The following is a 21,403-nucleotide window of genomic DNA, read 5'->3' as shown; positions in this document are numbered from 1 at the left end:
CACCAGTTTTATACACTAAAATAGAAAGGACTCCTTCAAACAAATTTACTTCTCAAAGACTTTCAGATTTTAATTTCTTTGCTTTAATCCAATCTGTATATTTAATAAATAAACATGTACTATTTATTACATACAAAAACCAAACACATCTGATTATGAGTCAGGACAGCACTCTTGCTGGCACTTACTAGGCAGTTCTTTTAACTTCTCCACGGCATTATTGAACAGCCCTTCGATGAGTGTTCCGTTCGTAGCCGGCGCTTTTGTGGTGACCACTGGGGGGGCTGCTGCCTGGGTTGTCATGGTTACAGCCGATGTCCGCTGCTACAACCCAGCAACTACTAGTAATAAACAGTCACGACCTGTAAGATACAATAATCACAGATATTATAGTACCTGTATACAGACTGTTTTAAAGGCAGCCAATGCAATTTTAGGGCGGCACTTTGCAAAACTGCAGGATTTTCTGGTCATTCCTTTAATGTTAGTAACTTGAAACAACCCTATCCCTATAGCAATTATCTGTGAGGCACGAATGTGATGTGACTGATGAAAAACGGTGGCTTGTTTTATATCACAGGCTGGTTCTAGCTGTATTTATGGGTGGCACCAAAAAATAAAGGGATTCCTCACATAGCTTATTTTTTGGGTTATTTTCAACACTTCAAGTATGAAATGATGACAAAAATATGCTTAGAAATGGCAGTAAATGTCAATATCAGACAGATTTCCTCATCCAGAATATCTCTTTTGCTTTGCCACACTGAAGATTGCATTGGATGCCTGGAAGTTTGAGAGACTCTTTTTTTGCTGCAGGGGGAAAACAGGCATTAGCAGTGTCCCCATTTGCAAAAATTGAAGACGACAAACTAGTCAAAACCATTACTGTAAAGTGCCTATGATTTTTGGTACGGATTGCTTTTTCTCGACAAGGGAACAAGGGCACTGTGCCCTCTAACTCTCAGTATGCAACTTCCTACTCTTGAGAAAAGGTTCTGTCAAAAGTGGAGAATTTGGATTGACCACTACTGACCAGGCCAGACCACAGGTGACCAGCCTTTCTCTGTGTCTTGTCTGTCCATATTTTCATCTAAAAGCCTAAAAGCTCAAACTGTACTACAACCTTGCAATCCCTTGCTTTACCATCAAACTTTTATTTTTCCAGAAAAGTCTACAGTCAATACTACCAAAGGAGCCCACTCAGGAGACCAATAAAATCTGGTCTATGTGGACAGATAGACACTTAAAAGATGGAAATTTTAATCATGCTTGTGTCAGTGGGGAAAATCTAAGGGACTGCCAAAAAGTGGCCACATTTGCACTTGTACAGGTTGGACTGTAGAGAAGCAAATTATGACATAATTGGATTGTACGTTGTATATATACACTGATACAGACTTTTGAAATGCATTGCTTCTGCCAAACTGATAAAACAGGAAACATTAACTATCTTGCCTGATGAGCCAGGCCTAACAAGTGGCTGATAATCTCTGTACGTCACAGACACGACTAGATAACGTTTAGATTGATAATGGCCGTCCCTGCGTAGGACAGGCTTACGAGAAAAATGTCGGGCAGAACGTGACTGTTGTTCATGATAAAGATATGCCACAGTAAAATATATCTGCTAAAGTATGGAACATTCTGGAAGTATTTTACATATATGTATACATGTAGTAGGCCTTGGATATGTTGAATGATGTTCTGCAAAGGCAATTTTTCAGCTAGAAAGAAACTTTATGGGCCTGTCTAGATTATTGAAAAGTACATGTTGAGAAACTCAAAATGACAGGAAATTTGTAGTTTATGATTACACTTATGACATTGTTTAACCTTCTCCCTGCTGAAATTATAGTTTTTTTTTTGGTCACCAAATTTGTATTTCTTATGGGGGTTATAATTTAGGCAGCAGGGAGAGGGTTGAGAATCCAGAAAAAAGAGAATCCAAAGCTGACTCGAAAAGCTCACTCCTGTTTCCCAACTGACCAGGACCAATGACAACTTGAGCTCCTACGCATAGACAATAAAGTTAGGATGACAAACAGAAGTCCTCTCTCCAAATCCCAGTGACTCACATAGAAAAAGCTATTCTGCTGACGCCATTCCTTTGCCCATTTCTTAGAAGCCCAAGCTCTCACTTCTATAGCTTTAGTGACAACTGGATTGGTGTTTTAGCCATGCAGCATTCGTCTTTCCATCATTTGACGGAATTTTGAAACTCATGACAGATACAAATTTTGCCCAATATGTCATCTTTGATGCCTGCGTGTAAAGATATAGAAAGAGATGTCATTAAACTAAATGTAAGCTTAAATCTACCGGCATAATTTGCCCCTCAAAATGTACGAAATATTCAGTTCCATTTCAGAGGGTGAAGATTTCAAAATTTTCCCAGGGGAGCATCCTTATGTATCCCGTAGGATTCTCAAACAAATTGAGATGACGGAAAAAAAATCCAGCTGGCCAGAAAACTCTAATGTCTGGATTGAGCTACGTTTAGAACATTTGTACGTAGCACCTTTGCAGAGTTGTCCATTCTTTCATTCACAGGTAACTGCATATTGATCGATACCTATCTACCAGCTGTTGGACACAATTTCTCACTGTCAGACAGACATCCCACGATGTGACTGAACTGTACAATAAGCCAGATAGTCATGCACCTATTGATTTCAATATAGTTATCTTGTCACTTTTGGCATCTCCGAAAATGAAATGAGGCTGTGTGCATGCGGCGTCACATGGTACATCATGGAATGGGGGCAAAAGGCCAAAAGAATCTCAAACTTTATGAACTGCTCTGACTATCCTTTCTAAATCTCCCTTTTCTGGTAATATAGACTAATGATCAGGGCTCGAAATTCATTTTGGGGAATAGGTGCACTGGAGACACAACCTAAAAATTGGGTACACAAAAAATTTTTGGGTGCACCATATAAAATAAAATTTGTAGAATGTCAGCAAAAACTTATTATGTTTCCTTTCTAAAGAAAAGTACTACAACAATGATTTTATTATTTTTCTGACACTTAGATGTTAAGAATATACTGCTTTGTTTACTACTATACATTTAACATCTTTACATAGTATTACATAAACCTATATTTGGGTGCACCCACAGAAAAAAAACTGGGTGCACAGCTCCAAATTTGCACATGCATCCAGTATTTCAAGCCCTAACATTGATGATAGCAGTACTATGATTGTGTACAAACAATACTAAAAGTATAGCAAGAATTCTAATTTCAACTGTCATTTTACATTTTCAGATAAAAGATACACAATGTATACAGTATAACTACACCTAGTAATACAAGAGTGTGAAATTATTGATTCAAAGTAACATACAGTAGTTCAATGCCCGACTATAAGTAATATGAACATTATCATAAAGCCTTCATCATAGAAATCAATTTCATAACTGTGAACTTGACATACGTCCCACAATTATTGGAAAACTATCAGTGGGCTATATAGATTGATGCCCACCTGGCTTCTATAATTCAATTTTCTCACAAGTACTTAAGACTAGTTTCTCAAGTGACGATAATTCTTCATAAAACTTTCTGATCAATAAATGTAAGACCACTGCATGATGAGATGTACAGAATATGAACTCAAACCTTAATCCTTAGACTTTCTTCTTGCATAAGGAATAAAACTGGCAAAAGATAACTCTCAATGCATCTATGTTTAACATTGCTCAATTCTGTGGTAGCAATTGTACTAAAACAAGACAGAACAATTTTTGGAAGGTGCAAAATGTAATGAGTACATGTACAATGTAATTGATGAGAGATATACATGTACTTGTAGCACAAAATCTGCAAACACCCATAAAACCACTGCAAATATTTCATGATTTACTGTACACAGAAAAGTTAGCTCTGAGAGCTCTGCCACCAATGCTAGCACACTGCAGAAGTTATGTGCAGGTATTCTCTATGTTAATGTGTTGCGGCATCCCATCTCAATTGAGCCTTGACGGGTCCGCCCTCTTCCCTACAGGTTCACTTGACAAATGCGAGGTACTTTACATGTCGGATCTGTTTTACCATTACAGGAAGGACTGTAGGGCATCCTAGCATGGTCCTGATCGATGTTGTTTTCACCTAACTGCAGATTTGGGATGGGCAGATCATTTCAAGGAAGGATGGAACTCACCATTCATTAATTCTGTTAGGCCACACCAAGTAATTTTTATGGATGACGTCCTCTGGAGACCCTAAATCTAATGCAAGAGTGTTAAAAAAAATGAGATGGGCCGAAAAAACAAGATGTCTATGAAATATACCAAAGGACGACAAATGTTAGGGCACAAATTGAATGAGAGACCACAGAGTAACAACCAACAAGTTCTTTTATTCGTCACAAAAACTGCCATAAATCGGTGGAACAGTAGTTGTCGTCCTGTCCTGTCTCTTGTGCTCATATTTTGCATTACGGGTTTTACTTTAATCTTACAATTTGCGGCACTCTCGTGACTCTTTGGTCATAATTACAGGAAGTGAAATTTCTTCTTTTTTTTCTTTTTAGGAACAGGCCAAAATCAATACACGTATGGACGTCGTCCATAAAATTTACTTGGGGTGGCCTAATACGACCACATCTGTAGACTAGTATCACATTTGGAAACTGTCCAGCTGACTTTGAGCAGTGATTCGGGTACACCGCAGCCATGTATTACAGGATTACACTACATCAGATTGGCAGAGATCTGAATATTAGGACTGTAATTGTGCCTATCTGTGAATCTGACCCGGCTTTATGCACTATCTCTAAGTGCTCATATCCTTGGGTAAAAGGAATAGAGCTTTACAGGCAGATCGTATCTTGTAAGAACAGGACTTAATGTCTAAGAAAAACACATAACTCCAACAGGCAGATGCTTTGTAAAGAGGAAAAGGAGATCAGTTTAAGACGAGTACAAAGGATCTGTTGCATCTTAATGTTAGTTTAGAGCTTCGAAAAGCCTGTAGATCTCAAGTAACATAGATTTGTGTTCTTAAAAAAACTTGCTTTAAAGCCTGACTAAAGTTAAAAGCAACATAAATTGAGGCAACCACTTGACCTTTGGATGTACCCATTTCTAGTCCTTTGATTTTTTAAAGAAGGTTTTAAATAATTAAAGCCATTAAAAGATATTGATTTTCTTCGTTTCTTCTTCTGTTCCAAACATATAAGGTCAATGACTTGGACCAGATGTCTGTCACCATGGTTACTTGGTGCTGTAGCAGACACCCTGTGGTGTGGTATTACATTATGTAGCAAGTGGCATGTCAGTTGGAGGGGCTGGTCATAATATATATGTAATATGATTATGAAATTTGTTTGAGTGAGAATAAACAGAACAGCACCAGTTACTATTGTTACAGTACTAGTTTCGTAGGCTAGACCAGGTGAAGGTAAATCATTTACTAAATGATTATGCATTTGCTTTACAAACGTTACCTTTCCAGTTTGATTTATTTAACAGTAATAAATCATGAAGCAAACCTTCATCTGCGTATTCAAAGCCAAAGTTTCTAACAGAACAGTAAGAGTAATAGATCATGTGAAACATTTGGTCACATCCAATGTCACAGTGTGCAGCCAGGCTTGACTGAAGACATGCCCAGGAGACCACCCATAGCTGTGCCCTTTGGTGTTCCAACTAACACTGTAAAAAGGTCATATAGACTTCGCTAATCAATTTGGAAATGATTTATGGCAGTGAACCTGGCCATTATACGCAACAATGCCTTTCCTTTACCCAGTCACTAGAGAACATTATGGAGACTAAATACATTCAAGAAGGAAAAGACTTCAGGTTTTTGTTTGCTAAAGTATATAGTTTCAGCTTAAAGATCTGGGCTAAGATTTTGTGTGACAAAGGCTTTACAATGTATTTGGATACTACCAGTCTTTCACAATGAAGATGAATTTGACTAGTTACCTATTCAGTTCAAATACCACAAGTGTTGACCAAATAAGGTACTATTTCAAGGCAAAGTTCACAGAACATGACGCAATCCTGAGGTTTTATCATGTCTTTTTTTCACCACTCACTCAGCAACTTGCCTCTTGGCTACAGTTCCAAAAACGGCGCATACTTTCAAAAGATTTGAGAGCACTAACGTCTGTCCAGACAACTCCTCTTAAAGTATCAGGAATATTCCCTGCTAGCTATCAAGATATCCCTACTTACAGGAAGTCATTCTGTAGCACAGAAACTATTCCAATCCTTCCCAATGGAGTATAGGGCTTTGCCTATTTCTGTATCCGTAGTGTAATCACTCTAGCAGGTAGTAGGGTATGATTGAGTGCTAAGCAGAGAAAGCGTTATGTACCAAAGTCTACTGGGTTTGAACACGCGACGCCTTGATTACAAAGCACAGAAACTATGTCTGAGTCATAATGTTTGCAGCACACTAAGAGCTATTAGGATAAGACGTCATGGTTAGAAACTTGGCTAAGAGTAACTGTTCTAAACATGTGCATTAAGTAAGGGATATTCCATGTCCAAATGGGGGGATGTCATTTCCTTATAATTGCCAATTATAAATGGTTCTTGACTTGCCTGCCCTTTCATTTCAAATAATTTTTCAAATGTCCACCCTGACCTTTGGAAGAATGAAATTGAACATTCAACAAGTGTATGCATATTTCTTGGCATAGAAGAATTAAATACCATTGTGCAATGTATAATGTATTACACTATTACATACTAAACAACAATCTTGGTAAATACTAAATGGTGGTCCAAACTTTCCAAAAAATTTCATTTCAACTTCCTTACACATATCCTTTCAGTTGAATACACTAAAAGCATATAGATGTTCCTTTTATATTGAGTTCAAGATTTATTGTTAGATTGAAACTAAGTCCTTACAATCTGAGAGTGCATCAGTTTAGAGTGTTTCTATATGTCTTGATTTAAAAACATTATCATATGACTGTATATCATACAGTTCTGGGCTGGAAAATGCATCTTACTACATAAGGGAAGAGCACACTAAGTTGTAGCTTGAATTTATATCTAATCTGAAGAATGTATTATGCACTTTATGGATAGATATATAGCTAGGTTCAAGCAACTTTTTTTATAAATATCTTGTCATGTTGAGAATAGACTACATTAGTTTTTTGGGGGTATACTACAATGGATAAAGGTAGAAGAAGGACTAACAAAACATTGGCAATTAAATACTTAGTTAACAACAAGAACAGTATTTAAGACTTTTTTTATTGTTGACAGCTATACATGTTGTGTTAAAAACTGGTCATCCTTTGGAACACAATGCACAAAAGTTCATGTTCATGTACACTGAAGCATGCAATAGTGCATAGCCACAAAAACTCTGTTCTGCATGCTTGTACATATATACTGTTGCTCAACCATAAGAAAAAAGCTTTAGAAAATGAACTTTGCACAAGAAGCTGAATCAATTCTCATCTTGAGCTTCCAATATCACGTCCCTTTGAAACCAGACATCACATGTTATGATGATCGATATTAAAACAAAGGGCAGGATGTTACATTGATCTAATACAGACTGCATGGACATGTGTGTGTCCTTATTGTTTGGGTTAGGGAGGAGACACGTTGCAGATTGCGTGAGTACTAATCGATGTAGGTTATACTGGGACAGAAAACTGGAACCGAAAACTGACCAACTGGGATTGTAGTACTAGTAGACCATAAGAAAGTTTCTGTACTTCTGTCGAGTCAATAAAGAATCTTGTATCATACATGTAATAATATCACGTCATTAAGAGCAGTACTTTTTCAATGCCGTCAACAAAAGAGACTTTCTCTGAAGACTATGGAATGCCACCATGATTTCTGAACCCAGTGTTCTAGTTTAACCTTTTCCCTGCTGCCTTACCCCATAACCAATACAAATTTGGTGGCAAACGGCTACCTTAGCAGACTGAAGGTTAACCAAACATGTTAAACCCTCTATGTTAAGTCACAACACGAAGTAACATTCCCTAGTTACTGTGTAAGCAAGACTAGGTCTATAACCTTTAACACACTGAAGTTCTCAATTGATTATGGGGTTAGGCAGCAGGGAGAATGTTAACAGACCTCACAACTTGTTGCTCTATACTTTACAGCAAAATTCTTACCCTTTATGTTAATAAATGTTGGACAAGCATTTCTTGCAAATCAGCACTCGTGACCAAACTTACAGCTGAACCTCGAGTGTTTAACATTAAACAAGTTGAGTACATACAAACAGAAATGGCGACTGTCGCTACTGCTAACCTAACACATAATCAATACCTATATGTGCCTTAGATAGCCATCTAAATGGACGAACAAACTTCCCTTCCTACCTCAGTGTCTTCCTGTCGTAGGAGACGATACGCAAGCTGGAGTTCTGACGTTACAATCCCTCACGTCCTACGTGAACCTTGTGCTTTCAAAAACACCCCTGGGGTTCCATCAGGAGATTTACATTTTGAAGGAGTAGATCCGTCTTGTTGACAAGCTTGAATCCAAAACTCCTACAGGTACACTTTTATGGAGTTCCTCAGTACAACCTTGTCTCTTCCCCTGAGCTGGTACATTATAAGTTACACAGGTCGTTTCCTTCTAAAGACTATACCACTGATGATAGCTTAGGGGAGTATAGCCTCTGTAAAGAACCTAAAATCTTTACAAAACACACTTATATTGTAAGAATAACGCTTTGATCATATTCAATTCAATGCTTGCATATTCCTTACCCAATTCAAAGATGTTTGGATTGTTCAATTTCTGGAAAAAAATAAAATAAAAATGCCCAACACCCCTGACTTTTCTCTTTTTCCCTGAACCGTGTAGAGTCACCCGGCAGCCAGGTATTTGCACATCAAATGAAGTCGTGACGCAGGGCAGACGACGCCCAACCACACACTACGCACACCCACAACAAAAGAACCAAAAACATCCTTGAACAAAACTAACAAACAAACAACACCTCCGGTTAGGTCTTTTCTGGCAAATAATGCTAGATAACATCATGAAAATATGCATCTTTTATTCATAATAGTTGGGTATCAGTTTTTCTTTCCATGTTTATACCATAAACAACTTTGTTGTGGGTAAAAACGACACCACCTTTTGCCTGAGCTAACAGAGCAGAAAGGACCTACTATCGCCTTCCCTCTTAAAATCCCTGAATAAACAAGGTAACTAGGAGACTGGCCATGTAAGAAAGACCAGGTGTGAATACCTTCACCCAAGGGTACAGATACAGAAGATTTAGTGTTCCAGTTTTGCTTTTTGAACTTTGGGAATTCTACTGAAGGCTTCAAGAGAACTCATTGACCCTGCTATTGTTGATTTACGCTATTGTTGACACAAATTTAGCAGGGCCTAGGAAAATTAATGTTGTGTTTTTAGTTAATTTTCATCCTAAAAAAACTTAGGGTCAGTAGGTAGAGATTCTCTTTTCTTTAGTTTTTTTGCTAAGCTTTTTTTAACTTAGCTTTTTTTAGCTTACCTTTTTTTTAGATTTCAGCTGGAGATGTAACAAATACCAAGGAGGTTAAAATTTTTAACCTCCTTGCAAATACAGATCATTAAATAAAACTGAAATACAGTATAGTGGCCAGTGATCGAAGAAAATAAAGGCTAGGGTTGGTGGTTTTTGCTAGGGTCAGTCAGGAAAACCGGAACACAACAATTTTTTTCCCTAGGCCCAAGCAAAGTAGCTCACTTGAGGGTTAATATTTAAGGTAACTAATTCTGTTTCTGACAGATATTATGGCAAAATCTACACTATGATCTAGAGATATGCACCGTCTTTTATGTTCTAAGGTCCCAACGTGAACACATATCAGTTTAAAGGAATGCATCTAGCACAAATGGACTTGGCAAGCCCATAGTGTCATTATTTAGAACTAAAAGTGTTTCTGCCCTAAGCCATACATACAAGAATGGTGTAGAAAGCTATGGAGGTTCATCTATTACAAACCTTTACTGTGCAGAGTAGTTAAGCTAGTGCAGTTTGTTACTCCCCTTGACGGCATCCATTTCAAAGACGCCTCCTTCAAATGGATTTTCTAAGCACTTTCAACATGTAGCATACGCGTTATTAGTGGAAGCCGGAAAATAATTTCTGTTCTCAATAGCCAATTTGATTCCATGGGTTTTCTTGGTTTTTTTTAAGATTATGGGCTAGGCCCAATATTCATGTAAAAAAGGCAAAGGGCCCCTGGCTATTGCATGAATAGATGTTTCTAAAAATATGACAATTAATCCTTATGAATGCAAAAACCCTTAAAGTTATTATCATATCAATGAATGCACCAGTACCTATGCTGCAACATGCATTGTTACACTTGTACTCTGATATCAAGAAGTGAAATTTCCATAGACTAGTTCTAAAAATGTTCCTCGCAAATTAAAAAAAAACCTCAAAGACTTCTAAAACATGAATGAACTCACCCTTTCATACATGTATGCATTGTTACATCAAACATTTTGTGATCCATAAGTGAACAAGCGAAATCTGAGGCTCACACAGACTATATTGCTAATGCTTATATCATCTTTTCCAAAAATAGCAATTCTCTTCAGATAGGAACTATACTTGAATACTTCTCCCATTATTACCCTTGGGTATTCTCCTGGGCCAGTGTGCTACTGTATTTCACTTTGTCTTTACGGTAAGAAAATTTCAGTGTTGGAGGAAAAATAGACATGTTGACAGAACTTAATCTTTACAGTGATGAGAGAGGGGTTGAAAGACATATGATTTTGATAATGGTAATAATTTCAGGTATAGAAGTAACCTTGAAAACAGTGCATTTTAAAGTACTGTGAAAAAATGAGAAATTACGGTAGCTTCTATTTCTGCTTGTTGTGTAGGCAGAAGGACTCCTGGGGACTTTTTCAACTGAGCATGAAATCACCATTTTCCTCTTCAGTTCACGGTGTAATCAGGAACATCCCCCTATCAGTAGGGGTTCTCTTATCATTTTGGCTACTGTCAAACTCTTTAATATGTTGATAAGGGGGGATGAAAACAAGATAGTGGTAGGAAATACCTGTATTATACAGTATGTATATCCATACATTCGATTGTACAACTTGTATGTAAATGGTATCTGGTACAATTATTGTAATTGCCAAACTCTTTACTTTCTTGAATAAGGAAAAAAACAAGATACTAATACATGTAGGAAATGTACATGTTATACGTACATCCATGACGTAACTAGATTGGTACATGTATCATTCTGGGCAGTGTCAAACTCTTAAATTTGTTGATAATGGAGTAGGAAAACATGATAATGGCAGTAATTATGATGTACATTCATGTACAACATGTAATTACTATGTAAATGATATCTGGTAACTGTCAAACTCTTTAGATTTTAACATGTTGTTGATAAGTGAGTATGGAAACAAGGTAATGGTAGGAAATACTATATTATTATGCGCATCCATGATCTAACTGCGACATGTATGAGCATGTAAAAGGTATCATTCTGGAAACTGTCAAACTCATGAACTTTAAAAAAATTTTGTCAATAAGGGCTAATGAAAACAAGGTAATGGTAGAAAATAATATGTGCATCCATTGAACTACTATGTATTTACTAAACAAAGAGCAAATATACGTATGTGCCATTAACAAATCGATAGACAACTTTACATTATGATGTATCAGGTCATTCAACCACAGAAAGAAACACACAGACACACACATACCGACAAGCCCCAAACAATATTGTTATGATACAGCAACAATCTTTCATGACAAAAGCCAGGGCAACAAAATATGAAATTGGCACAAAAGTTTATAAACTAAATTAAAATATTCCAGGACTCTAACTCTTAATGTCCTTATAGTTTGGTTTAGGAAGAATGCTATACAACATACAGTTGGACCTTGTACTGCAAAGGAACGTCCTTCATGTATAATTCACCAGAGAGGAGAAATTGCCTTACATGAGATTGGACTCTAAACTGCGCTCATAACTGCCCATCCTATGGCATCCTGGAGTCATTTTCCAATTCATATCACATCAACAAGTCATCACACATTTTTTTACCCATGTTATCCACTACATACTGATTTCATTCTGTATTCAAGGAATGCTGAAGAAGTTAATTTTTTTAATTTCTCTTAAGTGGAAATATTTCCTTGGTTCAAGATCATTATAATACACTGAATGCCCAAATACAGGTAGGAAATATATGAAAGATGCCTGAAAAATTAGCCATTAATATGCAAAAAGTACAGTAAAGAAATTACCAATTATTGTGCTCAATTCACACTGAATGAGCTTTATATAGTTCATCTACTTACAATATATTCAGTATGTAGTTTCTAACAAATTTGCTTAAAGCTTAAATCATTGCAACACATAATTCCATAATCCAGTTGTGTAACACTGCGAGTACTTTGTATTCATCATGACAACATCCTCTTATGTAACCATGTATGAAAATATAGGACTGGGATCAGACATTACTGTAATACTTATTGGCCCTACTGCTGAAAAAGTGGCAAGGGTGAAATTACAACCATCAAGCCAAGATAGGATGTAATAAAATGGCTCTCCATGCAGTAATATCATACAAGCATCTCCAATGGCCCAAGAAACACCCCCAAAAGACCGTGCCCTGCAGATGCACTTTTCTTACAAAATATGCCCAGTACAAAGTACATTTACCATTTTTTCTGCAACCTAGGTCAAAAAGACTTCCTTGTTTTCAGTTTGTATGTGTGAGACAGAGTTTTAAAAGTTGCTGTTACAATGTAAATGTAAGTCTCTACAATACTAAGTCTTCTTTATGGGACAGAGAAAATAAAACTAGTAGAACTCAGGCTACTACTAGCTAGGAGAAATGACTTGTCTGAAGTTGTCAGAAAAGTTAGGCCACAATAAACTACTTGGCCAGCTTCTACTAACCCACAAAGGAGTTTCCTAACAGAGATTACACAATGTAGAACCTAAATAGATATGACACCAAAATGAAGAAAAAATTAAACGCATCTTGGGTCAAATCAGTTTTAGTGCACCTGTTTCAATATGTGCTATAAATGCTAATCTTTCTAGGTGAATAAAAGTAGGGCACAATTTTGTTAATATAAAACTTGACAGCCAATATGGCATTCTACGTACTATGGTATGCTAACAAATTAATATTTATTATCTTTCCAATAAGGGAAGTACCTACCAATAACGTTGGGCCCACGTTTTTTACCACGTGCGATATAAAATCCTACACCTCGCTCCCTCCGCAGCTAAGGACCGTACAAGAGCGGGCTATGTGACGTACACCGAACTACGGTCAGTCTTTTGGGTCTTGTTGTCATGGTTACCAACAATCTAGGACATTTTAATCACGACTCCTGCCACTGCTGAACTTCAAAACACCATTATTGATGGAGGGGGACATGCCAAACAACAATTAGGACCAGTTGATAAGAGGGTTGTATCAAGATGTACATTCCTGCAAAGGGCTCGGTATCAGAGAAACCCCGGGACTTGAGAGGCAGCGGGATATTTGTTGAGTCTACAGGAGAACTAAATCTAGATTACAGTTCTGTTTGGCAGTATAGAAAGTAAGAGGCAATATATTATAGAAAGAAGAAATAAAGTAAAAGCAGCATGTAAGCACACCCTTTCAGAGCCAGGAAGGGTGATTTTTCTTTCACATAACTTGAGAAAGAAGAGGAAACACAAGATAACAGAGGATTTAGTTTACTGCTTGGGTGCCTCAAAGATGGCTATCTGACTTGTACACTTCTGTAAAGGAAAAAATCTTGACGTATCTGTCTATAAGTTACACCAGACACAGCCGTAAGGTGTTACGAGTGGGTGTATCCTATACGGATGGAACACTGGTTTCATACCAACTGTCAATAGTGACAAATGTTCTCCTGTTTTGATTTTTTAAGGTCCAATGGGCAGTTACAAAATGTACAGGGAATGGTCATGCACCAGTTAGAGCATTTTTAAAATGCAGTCCATAGCTACCAATCTTTTTGTTTGCTTATACATGATTGTGTACACACTTTAACTTAATCATGTTAATGCCATAATGATTGAAATCTGAATTCTCAGCCACCATATGGGAGTACAGCAGTAGCATGTTTTCATGTATAAGTAATGTATTTAATGTACCACAAGATGGTGTAAAAATGCCATGTATGGAAAGACTGACTGTATAATCAAATTCTTTTGTTCAATAAAAAGAATCACACACAAATAGTAAGCTTGCTTGCTATTTTGTCTTTACAGAAATAGATACTGTACATCCTAGTTTAATCTTTTACAGTTACTATAGCAGTGTACATTTCTGCTCACCAAAAATAGCAACAAATCAAGATGTGAAACATTGCAACAACAGCAGCACTTTACTGATAGTAGTAGGTCTGTTTTAACTCATGTTAAAAGGAATGGTTTCAAACATGTAACACTCTTTTCTGGAATTTGAAGCTAACCATTTAGTAGAGTCAACAACAAAAAACAAATCTTTATAACGTTGGGAGGGTGATTTGCTTCTTGGGAAACCAAGACACGTTGTTGCAAGAAGACATGACGTCATCAAGTCTCTGAAGGCTTCTTACAAGACAAGATAAGACTAAAGAAGAGGTGTGAAACCACCTATCTTATAACCAGAAGGCAGTTTTTCAATCATAGCAAAGTTCATGCTTGACTGACAGAATTTATGACTTAAGATATAAGCATCATGCTGAACGGAGGTACAATGTATTTCCTTTCCAGTGCAGGTACATAGGATTCAGACCATCAAATGAACATGACTACTATATAGTATAAGGTCATTTAATTTTGCAGTGGCAGGGCTCGAAATACTGGATGCATGTGCACTTTAGTGCACCCAACATTGGAGCTATGCACCTAATTTTTTTTCAGTGGGTGCACTGGTGAATCCAAATATTTTTGTAGGTATTTTTGTACATATCAAATGTATACTAAAAGTAATTAATAGTATACAGGATATTCTTGGCATCTAAGTGTCAGCAAAATAATAAAATCTTTGTTGTACTACTGTAGATTTTAAGTTTCCATTTCAGATTCAAGCTTAAAAGAGGATCAGTAAGACCTGTAATTAGGTTTTATTTTATATGGTGCATCCCAAAAATTTTTGTGCACCTACGTTGGGTGCACCAGTGCACCTTTTCAAAAAAATGAATTTTGAGTGGTTTTATTGCTCTTTGGTGGAAGGGAAGAAGTTTTTGCAGTTAAAGCACACGTGTCATACAGTAGTAATAACTGGAAAGGAAAATTTGAAGTAGAGAGGGCACCACGAAAATAAAACCATCCCAAAAGTTTACAGAATTACGGTACAGAATAATGACTATTATTAGGACACTGCAGGGATGTTAAAACAGAAGGTTTAAAACCTCTTCGTTTCCAAGGGAACAAAATATTTGGACGTTAACATGATTTACACACTTCAAGTGTGGCAACAGATAGTCTACTTGGTAACTTATTCTGGAATCTATCATGCAAAAAATGTCAAATTGTGTTTAAAAATAGCCTTGATACAATTACCTAGGATATTGAAGACAAATTATCAGATAAATATACTCAAACAACAGTTTGTTTCCATGGCAAGTTCTGGATTCATGGTGATTTCTTTTCATATATACATATAACATAGTTAACCTTCTCCCTGCTGCAGTAAGCTTACCATGTAATGAATACAATTTTCCTACCAAAAAGGCTATCTAAGCAAGGAGAGGGTTAACCAATACCAGTAAGAATAAGCAACACAACAATCTTAACTTCTTTTGTACACATACAGTTTACGAAATAAATCATATCTACATAACCAAACTATGAAATTAATAAAAGGATAAACAGAACTAATCTGTATATCTAATAGCATGTTATTACAGCTTTACTTTACTTTACTTTACTTTACTATACTTTACTAGCAACAATTTTTTAATAGCATCCACAATTGCAATGCATACAGGATTCATCTTTTTTAAAGTGTTGTCGATTAAAAAATCAGCAAGGATGCTTTCAAGTTCAAGGTCATTCATGATTTACGGGTATCCTCCGAACTTGACCTTTCACGAAATTGAAATATAATTGCAGTCCTGTTACATACTGCCCTTAATACTTTTAGGCTATTAGACTAAATCAAGAAAGACAATGTCATCAATAAGGAAAATCTGCGCAGTCTTTCAGACACACTCATTTTTCCAACCCTTGTATCAGTTCAGACAAAAAGTCATCCCTGCAAAGGTGAAATGGACAGCATCTAGTAATTACAGTTCAAAATAAATGCAGGTTTAAACTCGAAGTTCAACATCAAGAATGCTGGGTGAATACAGTCTGTATAATGACCATTTATTACTGGGTTCTAGTTGGGAAAGGTCACAGATTCTCATTAGTGAAAGAATGGAGTTGCCATCAACATTTATTCACAAGTTATTACAGTGTGGTAATAGCCTTCTAAATGGAACACCTTTAGAATGTAATCTGTTCGGCGGAGGAAATTCGCACGGCCATTATTTCCAGTGTTTTTGGAACTTGTGCCAAGATACGATTTTGCAGCCACTACCGCATGTAAGGCCTTAGCAATTTCTTGATCCTTGGATTCGCTAGGTTAGATTTAGCTTCCTGGGCACATGCCAACCTTGTTGGCTCATAATTTTGGCACCAATAGTTGAAGAAAGTCCTTGTATTTCTAGATAGGCAAGTTTCATTGAGTGACATATCCTTATCCATTAATTGTTTCAGATATATTCAATTATGGAATACAATTATAGAAGCATAGGAGTTTATCATAGATACTCCTTTTATCTTTATCTTATCATCCTACTCAATTTAGTTTCTGCAAACCTGGTAAATTAAGTTGGTGTGGTCTAATCTTAAGATGAGAAGAAGACTTCATCTGTGGGTACCCTTGGGAAAACCTTTAAGGCAAGGTTATAAAGTTATTTCAATTCCTTTAACATATAATCCTACTCCAAATCGAATCTACCAGAATGATCATGTTTAGGGCTTGAAACTTTTTTCTAGATTATAAAAGGTGAAAATACTTCCAATTTTGCAGGAAAAAGAAGCTCAGAATTGACATTATGAATAACAATTAAGCTAAGCAATAATATACTAAAGCTTGTGTTATATGGCATAACAGGAATAATGTCTTGAGCATTTGTTCATAAAATTTCTTACAATTATGTAGCAGGTAGCAGAATAATATCATATTTCAAGTCCTCTCATCATGTATCCAGGTCAGACTGCTCGAAAGATCAGAAAATTTTCTCGAGCATGAACTGTCCTGCTAGGAATGCCAAAAAGAAGATTTCCTTATAAATCATCTTGGCTGAACTCCTTAACTTGACAAAGTAGATTTATGGCTGAGCCCCAGGTAGTTAGGCAAGGGATATCCATGATATTCTTCATTCTGTACCATCACCATGGATAGCATACCAATTTTTGACATGAAATGTTCAAGGTATTAAACAGCATTAGCACTTTTAAACATGCTGAATAGCAGTATCATCTGAATATGGATGGGTGCTTTTTACCACATGCGATATATTTTAAAGACTGGAACTTTGGAAGTTCTGATGCAGTACCAACAAAAGCTGCCAGGGGCCCAAAGTTTACCTGTATTAATCTTTTCTTCAGTAGGCCAAGGCCTAACCAAAATAATACATATACATGATGAATATATCATGTATACCTTCTTAAATTATGCTATTCAACTACAATATATAAAAGTGCTTTTTGCAAACAAGATGGAAAGACCATGTTCTGCTATAGTGCCAAGGAAAGCTGCTAGGGGATCCAAAGTCTAGTCTTTTCTTTTAGTAAGCCAAGACCTAACCACATACATGTATCATCCACATCTTTAATAAAAATTCTTATGTAGCTACAAAGCCAGAAACAGTTGCCTAAAGGTCTGTATTGGTTCAAAGTTTTGCATGCACATATTTATTCATTTCTTTCTGTTGGAAAGATTAAATTGCCCTGCTACCTTTCATTCTTCTTAAACCTTGCACTACTAAACATGACACTATTTTCAACAGAAAACATATCATCCTGACAACGACATCTTAAGAATTGTACAAACTTTCATTTTTTTAACTGTTCCAATGATTCTTGTCATCTTCCTGAGTTATTTTTGCCCACCTTTGGGATCTGTTTCCACGAAGTTTGAAATGAAGGCTGATGGCTTGGCTGTTAGAAAATAAATTATAGGACATCAGTTTCTCCAGGGGGCCATCATTTTGGTGATCCGTACAAACCATCCACCCACCAAAATAAGCCACATATCCACAGATGATCCCGTGTCTTGCCTCTAGTGGAAACCTGTCAAAATTTCTCATTCACCACCTTTAAGACATATTTCTGGGACATCCTGGTCTAGTCATCACAGGAATTCTAAACATGTACTGGACATGGAATCAGTAAATCAAAGTACAGTACAGTATAGATCTTGAATAACTTTCTATCTGCAAATCGCCTTCAAAAATTGTGTAAAACATGATTAAATCATAAAATGTCCTGCATTTCTTGATTGAAATGCGTGCAAAGCTGTCCAAATGTAATTCTCGAGATTGCGTGCAATGCTTGAGTAAAATGTGTATAGATGTTCACGTAATCGCGTGTGGTTATGCGTAATAGCCATATGCAATTGCAGCTAATTAGTGCATGCATTTTACACTGATTTTCCAAAAAATGTTACACGACTTTCTCCGTGACAGCTTTCAATTGTGATTCAAACACAATTTACACGACTTTTCCACGAAAAATAAACAAGTTAAAACCATGCGTAAAACGCGTAGGAAGGAAAGTTAATTGAGATCTGTCGTGTATACAATGTAAATCAGGTTTTTGCGTTCTAGCAAGGCCATTATCTTTAAAGTTTAACAGACGGAATTGGAAGAAGACCAATTATTTCTTGACTCCAATTAAGGCATTTGAATGAGCTTTCTTGCCACTAGGGAAATTACAAACAGTGAAAATCTTTTCTAGCAATCAAAAACTACTAGAAAATTAATCAGTCAAACTTTTAATAACAAGAAAAGTACAAGAATGATCAAAATAATTTTATCCTATATGATAATTAAACGTTATATCAAAGGGTTACAGGTTCATGCTATGATATATAGTATGACTTCTTGAAATGATTTCTTTTAATGAAATCTAAGTCTTGCGACCAGTTCAGTGATTGAATTTATTAATTTGTCTGTGAAAGACATATTACTATAGCAAAGTGGCTATTACAATTATTAATATCAGCTACATGCCAATTGCCAATATTCTCATTCATACATTGGGAAACCTTAAATCAAGCATCCTGACATTAGATGCATTCAGTATAGATTTCAAAAACATTACATGTTTATATGACAGTGCATTAAAATTCAAATAAAGAGCAAAGATCTAGAAGTCACTGATAGATACCATACATGTGCTTACCAATAACAAAGCCCTAGAATCTAGTGGCAGGGGAGTTATCAGTTCATTCAAAAACACAACATGCATGCAACACAGCAGAATACCTAGTATATTACTAACTCTTTTTCTTGCCCTTTCAAAGCACCATGGGCAATACATGCAGCAACCCAGCATTTCAGCAAGATGGGAACACTTTAAAACTTCCATGGCTACTACTTTCAACATTTATTCTAATGCCATGATCATAGAAATTCTTCAACATTTCTAATCTGAGATGAGCCCTCTTTGAAGTTTCCATCATTTCTTCAATGATTCGTACCAGCTCTTTGCTATGCCCACTGGACATTATTACTTCAAAAACTTCCTTGACTTTTTACTTGACCTTATGGTTTGCAAAATTGAATTTTCAACAGTTAGACTCCTATCAGTTCCTCAAGGCATGGAATCTTTTGATCCATGTCCTTAGAAAGTTCCCCAGAACTACAAAGTTCTCCTTAAAGTAGGTGTTATTTTTAAAATTTCAAAGTATTACTTTTCACAGTATAAAAACACAAGACCTATTTTAAGAAGCATCAAGATTAAATAATCTACTTTCTATGGATTACTAGAACAGTTCTACAATCACACAACCACTTAACATGTAGACTAGATTATAAGATGTCTATGAAATCTTCATAGCCAAATAAAGTGTACAAAAGGGGACCGATTAGTACTGTACTAGATCAGCTTTTAAGTTAGAGAACTTAGACTTTCGGCTTTAAACCCATAGAAACCTTGAATCAGTAGACTGTGTACCATACTCTTTAGACAGAGCTTCATGACTAAAAATAGACCCGAAGCCGGATCTAACACAGGTATATTGCTTTGCAATAAAACAGCTCCCATGTTAAACCTTGGGAAATGCACCACCTGGTCTAGGTAATGCTTTTGACACACAGTGAGGATGTAGAATGTCCTTCATACTGTTAAACAGTAAATCCAGGATGTACCATGATCAGCTGTTGCTTTTCCAATATAGGCTTTAGGTTACAATCGATCATAACTTTTATAACAAATTGTGGTTTTTACTATTCTATGATCTTTAAATTTTTAAGCGTGGAACAAAAGAAAGGACATAAAATTTGGGCACAATTTTTGTATCTTGTAAAAAGGGATGTTTCTGAGCCTTTGAGAGACAGAAATAGGTGGTTCTCTCAAGGAAAATTGTTTCCACAAACAGGACACTATAAATAGTCGTTAAATGTGGATGTGAAGAAAGACAACTTGTAGATATTGCAGCAGACCATAGAGTCTGACGTACAAGTTAAAGATGAAAGGCTTGTAGAAATCACCTGTAACTCAACAACAAAGCACACTACGTGTTTCCTTATAAATGTGGCATAACTTGAACAACATGAACATGTATACTAGTATAGTGATGAAATGTGAACAATGCATTAGCTGAACTGACCAAAAAGTTGGCCGACTTCCTGGCCTTGGACCATACGTAACTGGTAACGCAACTTTACAAAGACAAAACACCCTACATATCTCCTTACAAATGTGGTAGAACTTGGACAACACTGACAGTATAATGGAATTCGACCGAAACGCCAGCTGAACTCACCAAAATCTGGCCAGGTTCCAGAGTTGTGCAGACGCCAGAGAAACTCAGGGCTCCGCCCAAAAGGGTTGGTGTCTGGTGGATATTGAACAACTCTGCTTGGTGTGTGCTGTGGGCTGGAACAGGGTATAAAACCACTATTACACAGGTCATTACAATATGACTTACAAGATTCTATCTAAACCATAGGATGTACATAGACAACTATATGCAATGAACTTAAATGTGCATGAAAAACCTTCAATTCATCTAGGTATCAGAAGGTACTGGTGCATTAAGATTGCAATAGACCCCTAAAACGCTTTGATTTGAGTGGCTATATCTAACACAGTTCAGCAAAACTACAAATTATACATACATAAATACAACATAGTATATACATGTACATTTGTACATTCAAACAAGTTAATGCATGCA

General features: G+C 36.5%; 1 protein-coding gene across 6 annotated transcripts in view; it reads right to left on the bottom strand.

Moving 5' to 3' along the window:
* LOC109463395 (synaptotagmin-1-like) overlaps positions 1–21,403 on the bottom strand; it is a 31,493-nt gene that overhangs the window by 5,997 nt on the left and 4,093 nt on the right. For 3 of the 6 annotated variants that reach the window (XM_019760198.1, XM_019760203.1, XM_019760202.1), the window contains exons 2-3: positions 20,990–21,102; positions 189–362 (exon numbers count right to left, since the gene is read on the bottom strand). In XM_019760198.1, the coding sequence (XP_019615757.1) occupies positions 189–303 (115 nt within the window). In that variant the 5' untranslated portion in view covers positions 304–362; positions 20,990–21,102. Of the gene's footprint in view, positions 1–188; positions 363–8,322; positions 8,597–13,165; positions 13,251–20,989; positions 21,103–21,403 lie in introns of those variants that run through there. The other 3 variants (XM_019760200.1, XM_019760204.1, XM_019760199.1) reach the window with 3 other exon arrangements.

This window comes from Branchiostoma belcheri, unplaced genomic scaffold (genome assembly GCF_001625305.1).
Source record: "Branchiostoma belcheri isolate BF01 breed outbred unplaced genomic scaffold, Haploidv18h27 scaffold125, whole genome shotgun sequence".
Taxonomy (NCBI): Eukaryota; Metazoa; Chordata; class Leptocardii; order Amphioxiformes; family Branchiostomatidae; genus Branchiostoma; species Branchiostoma belcheri.
Note: the sequence above shows the minus strand (reverse complement) of the source record. Positions and strands in the feature narration are given on the sequence as shown.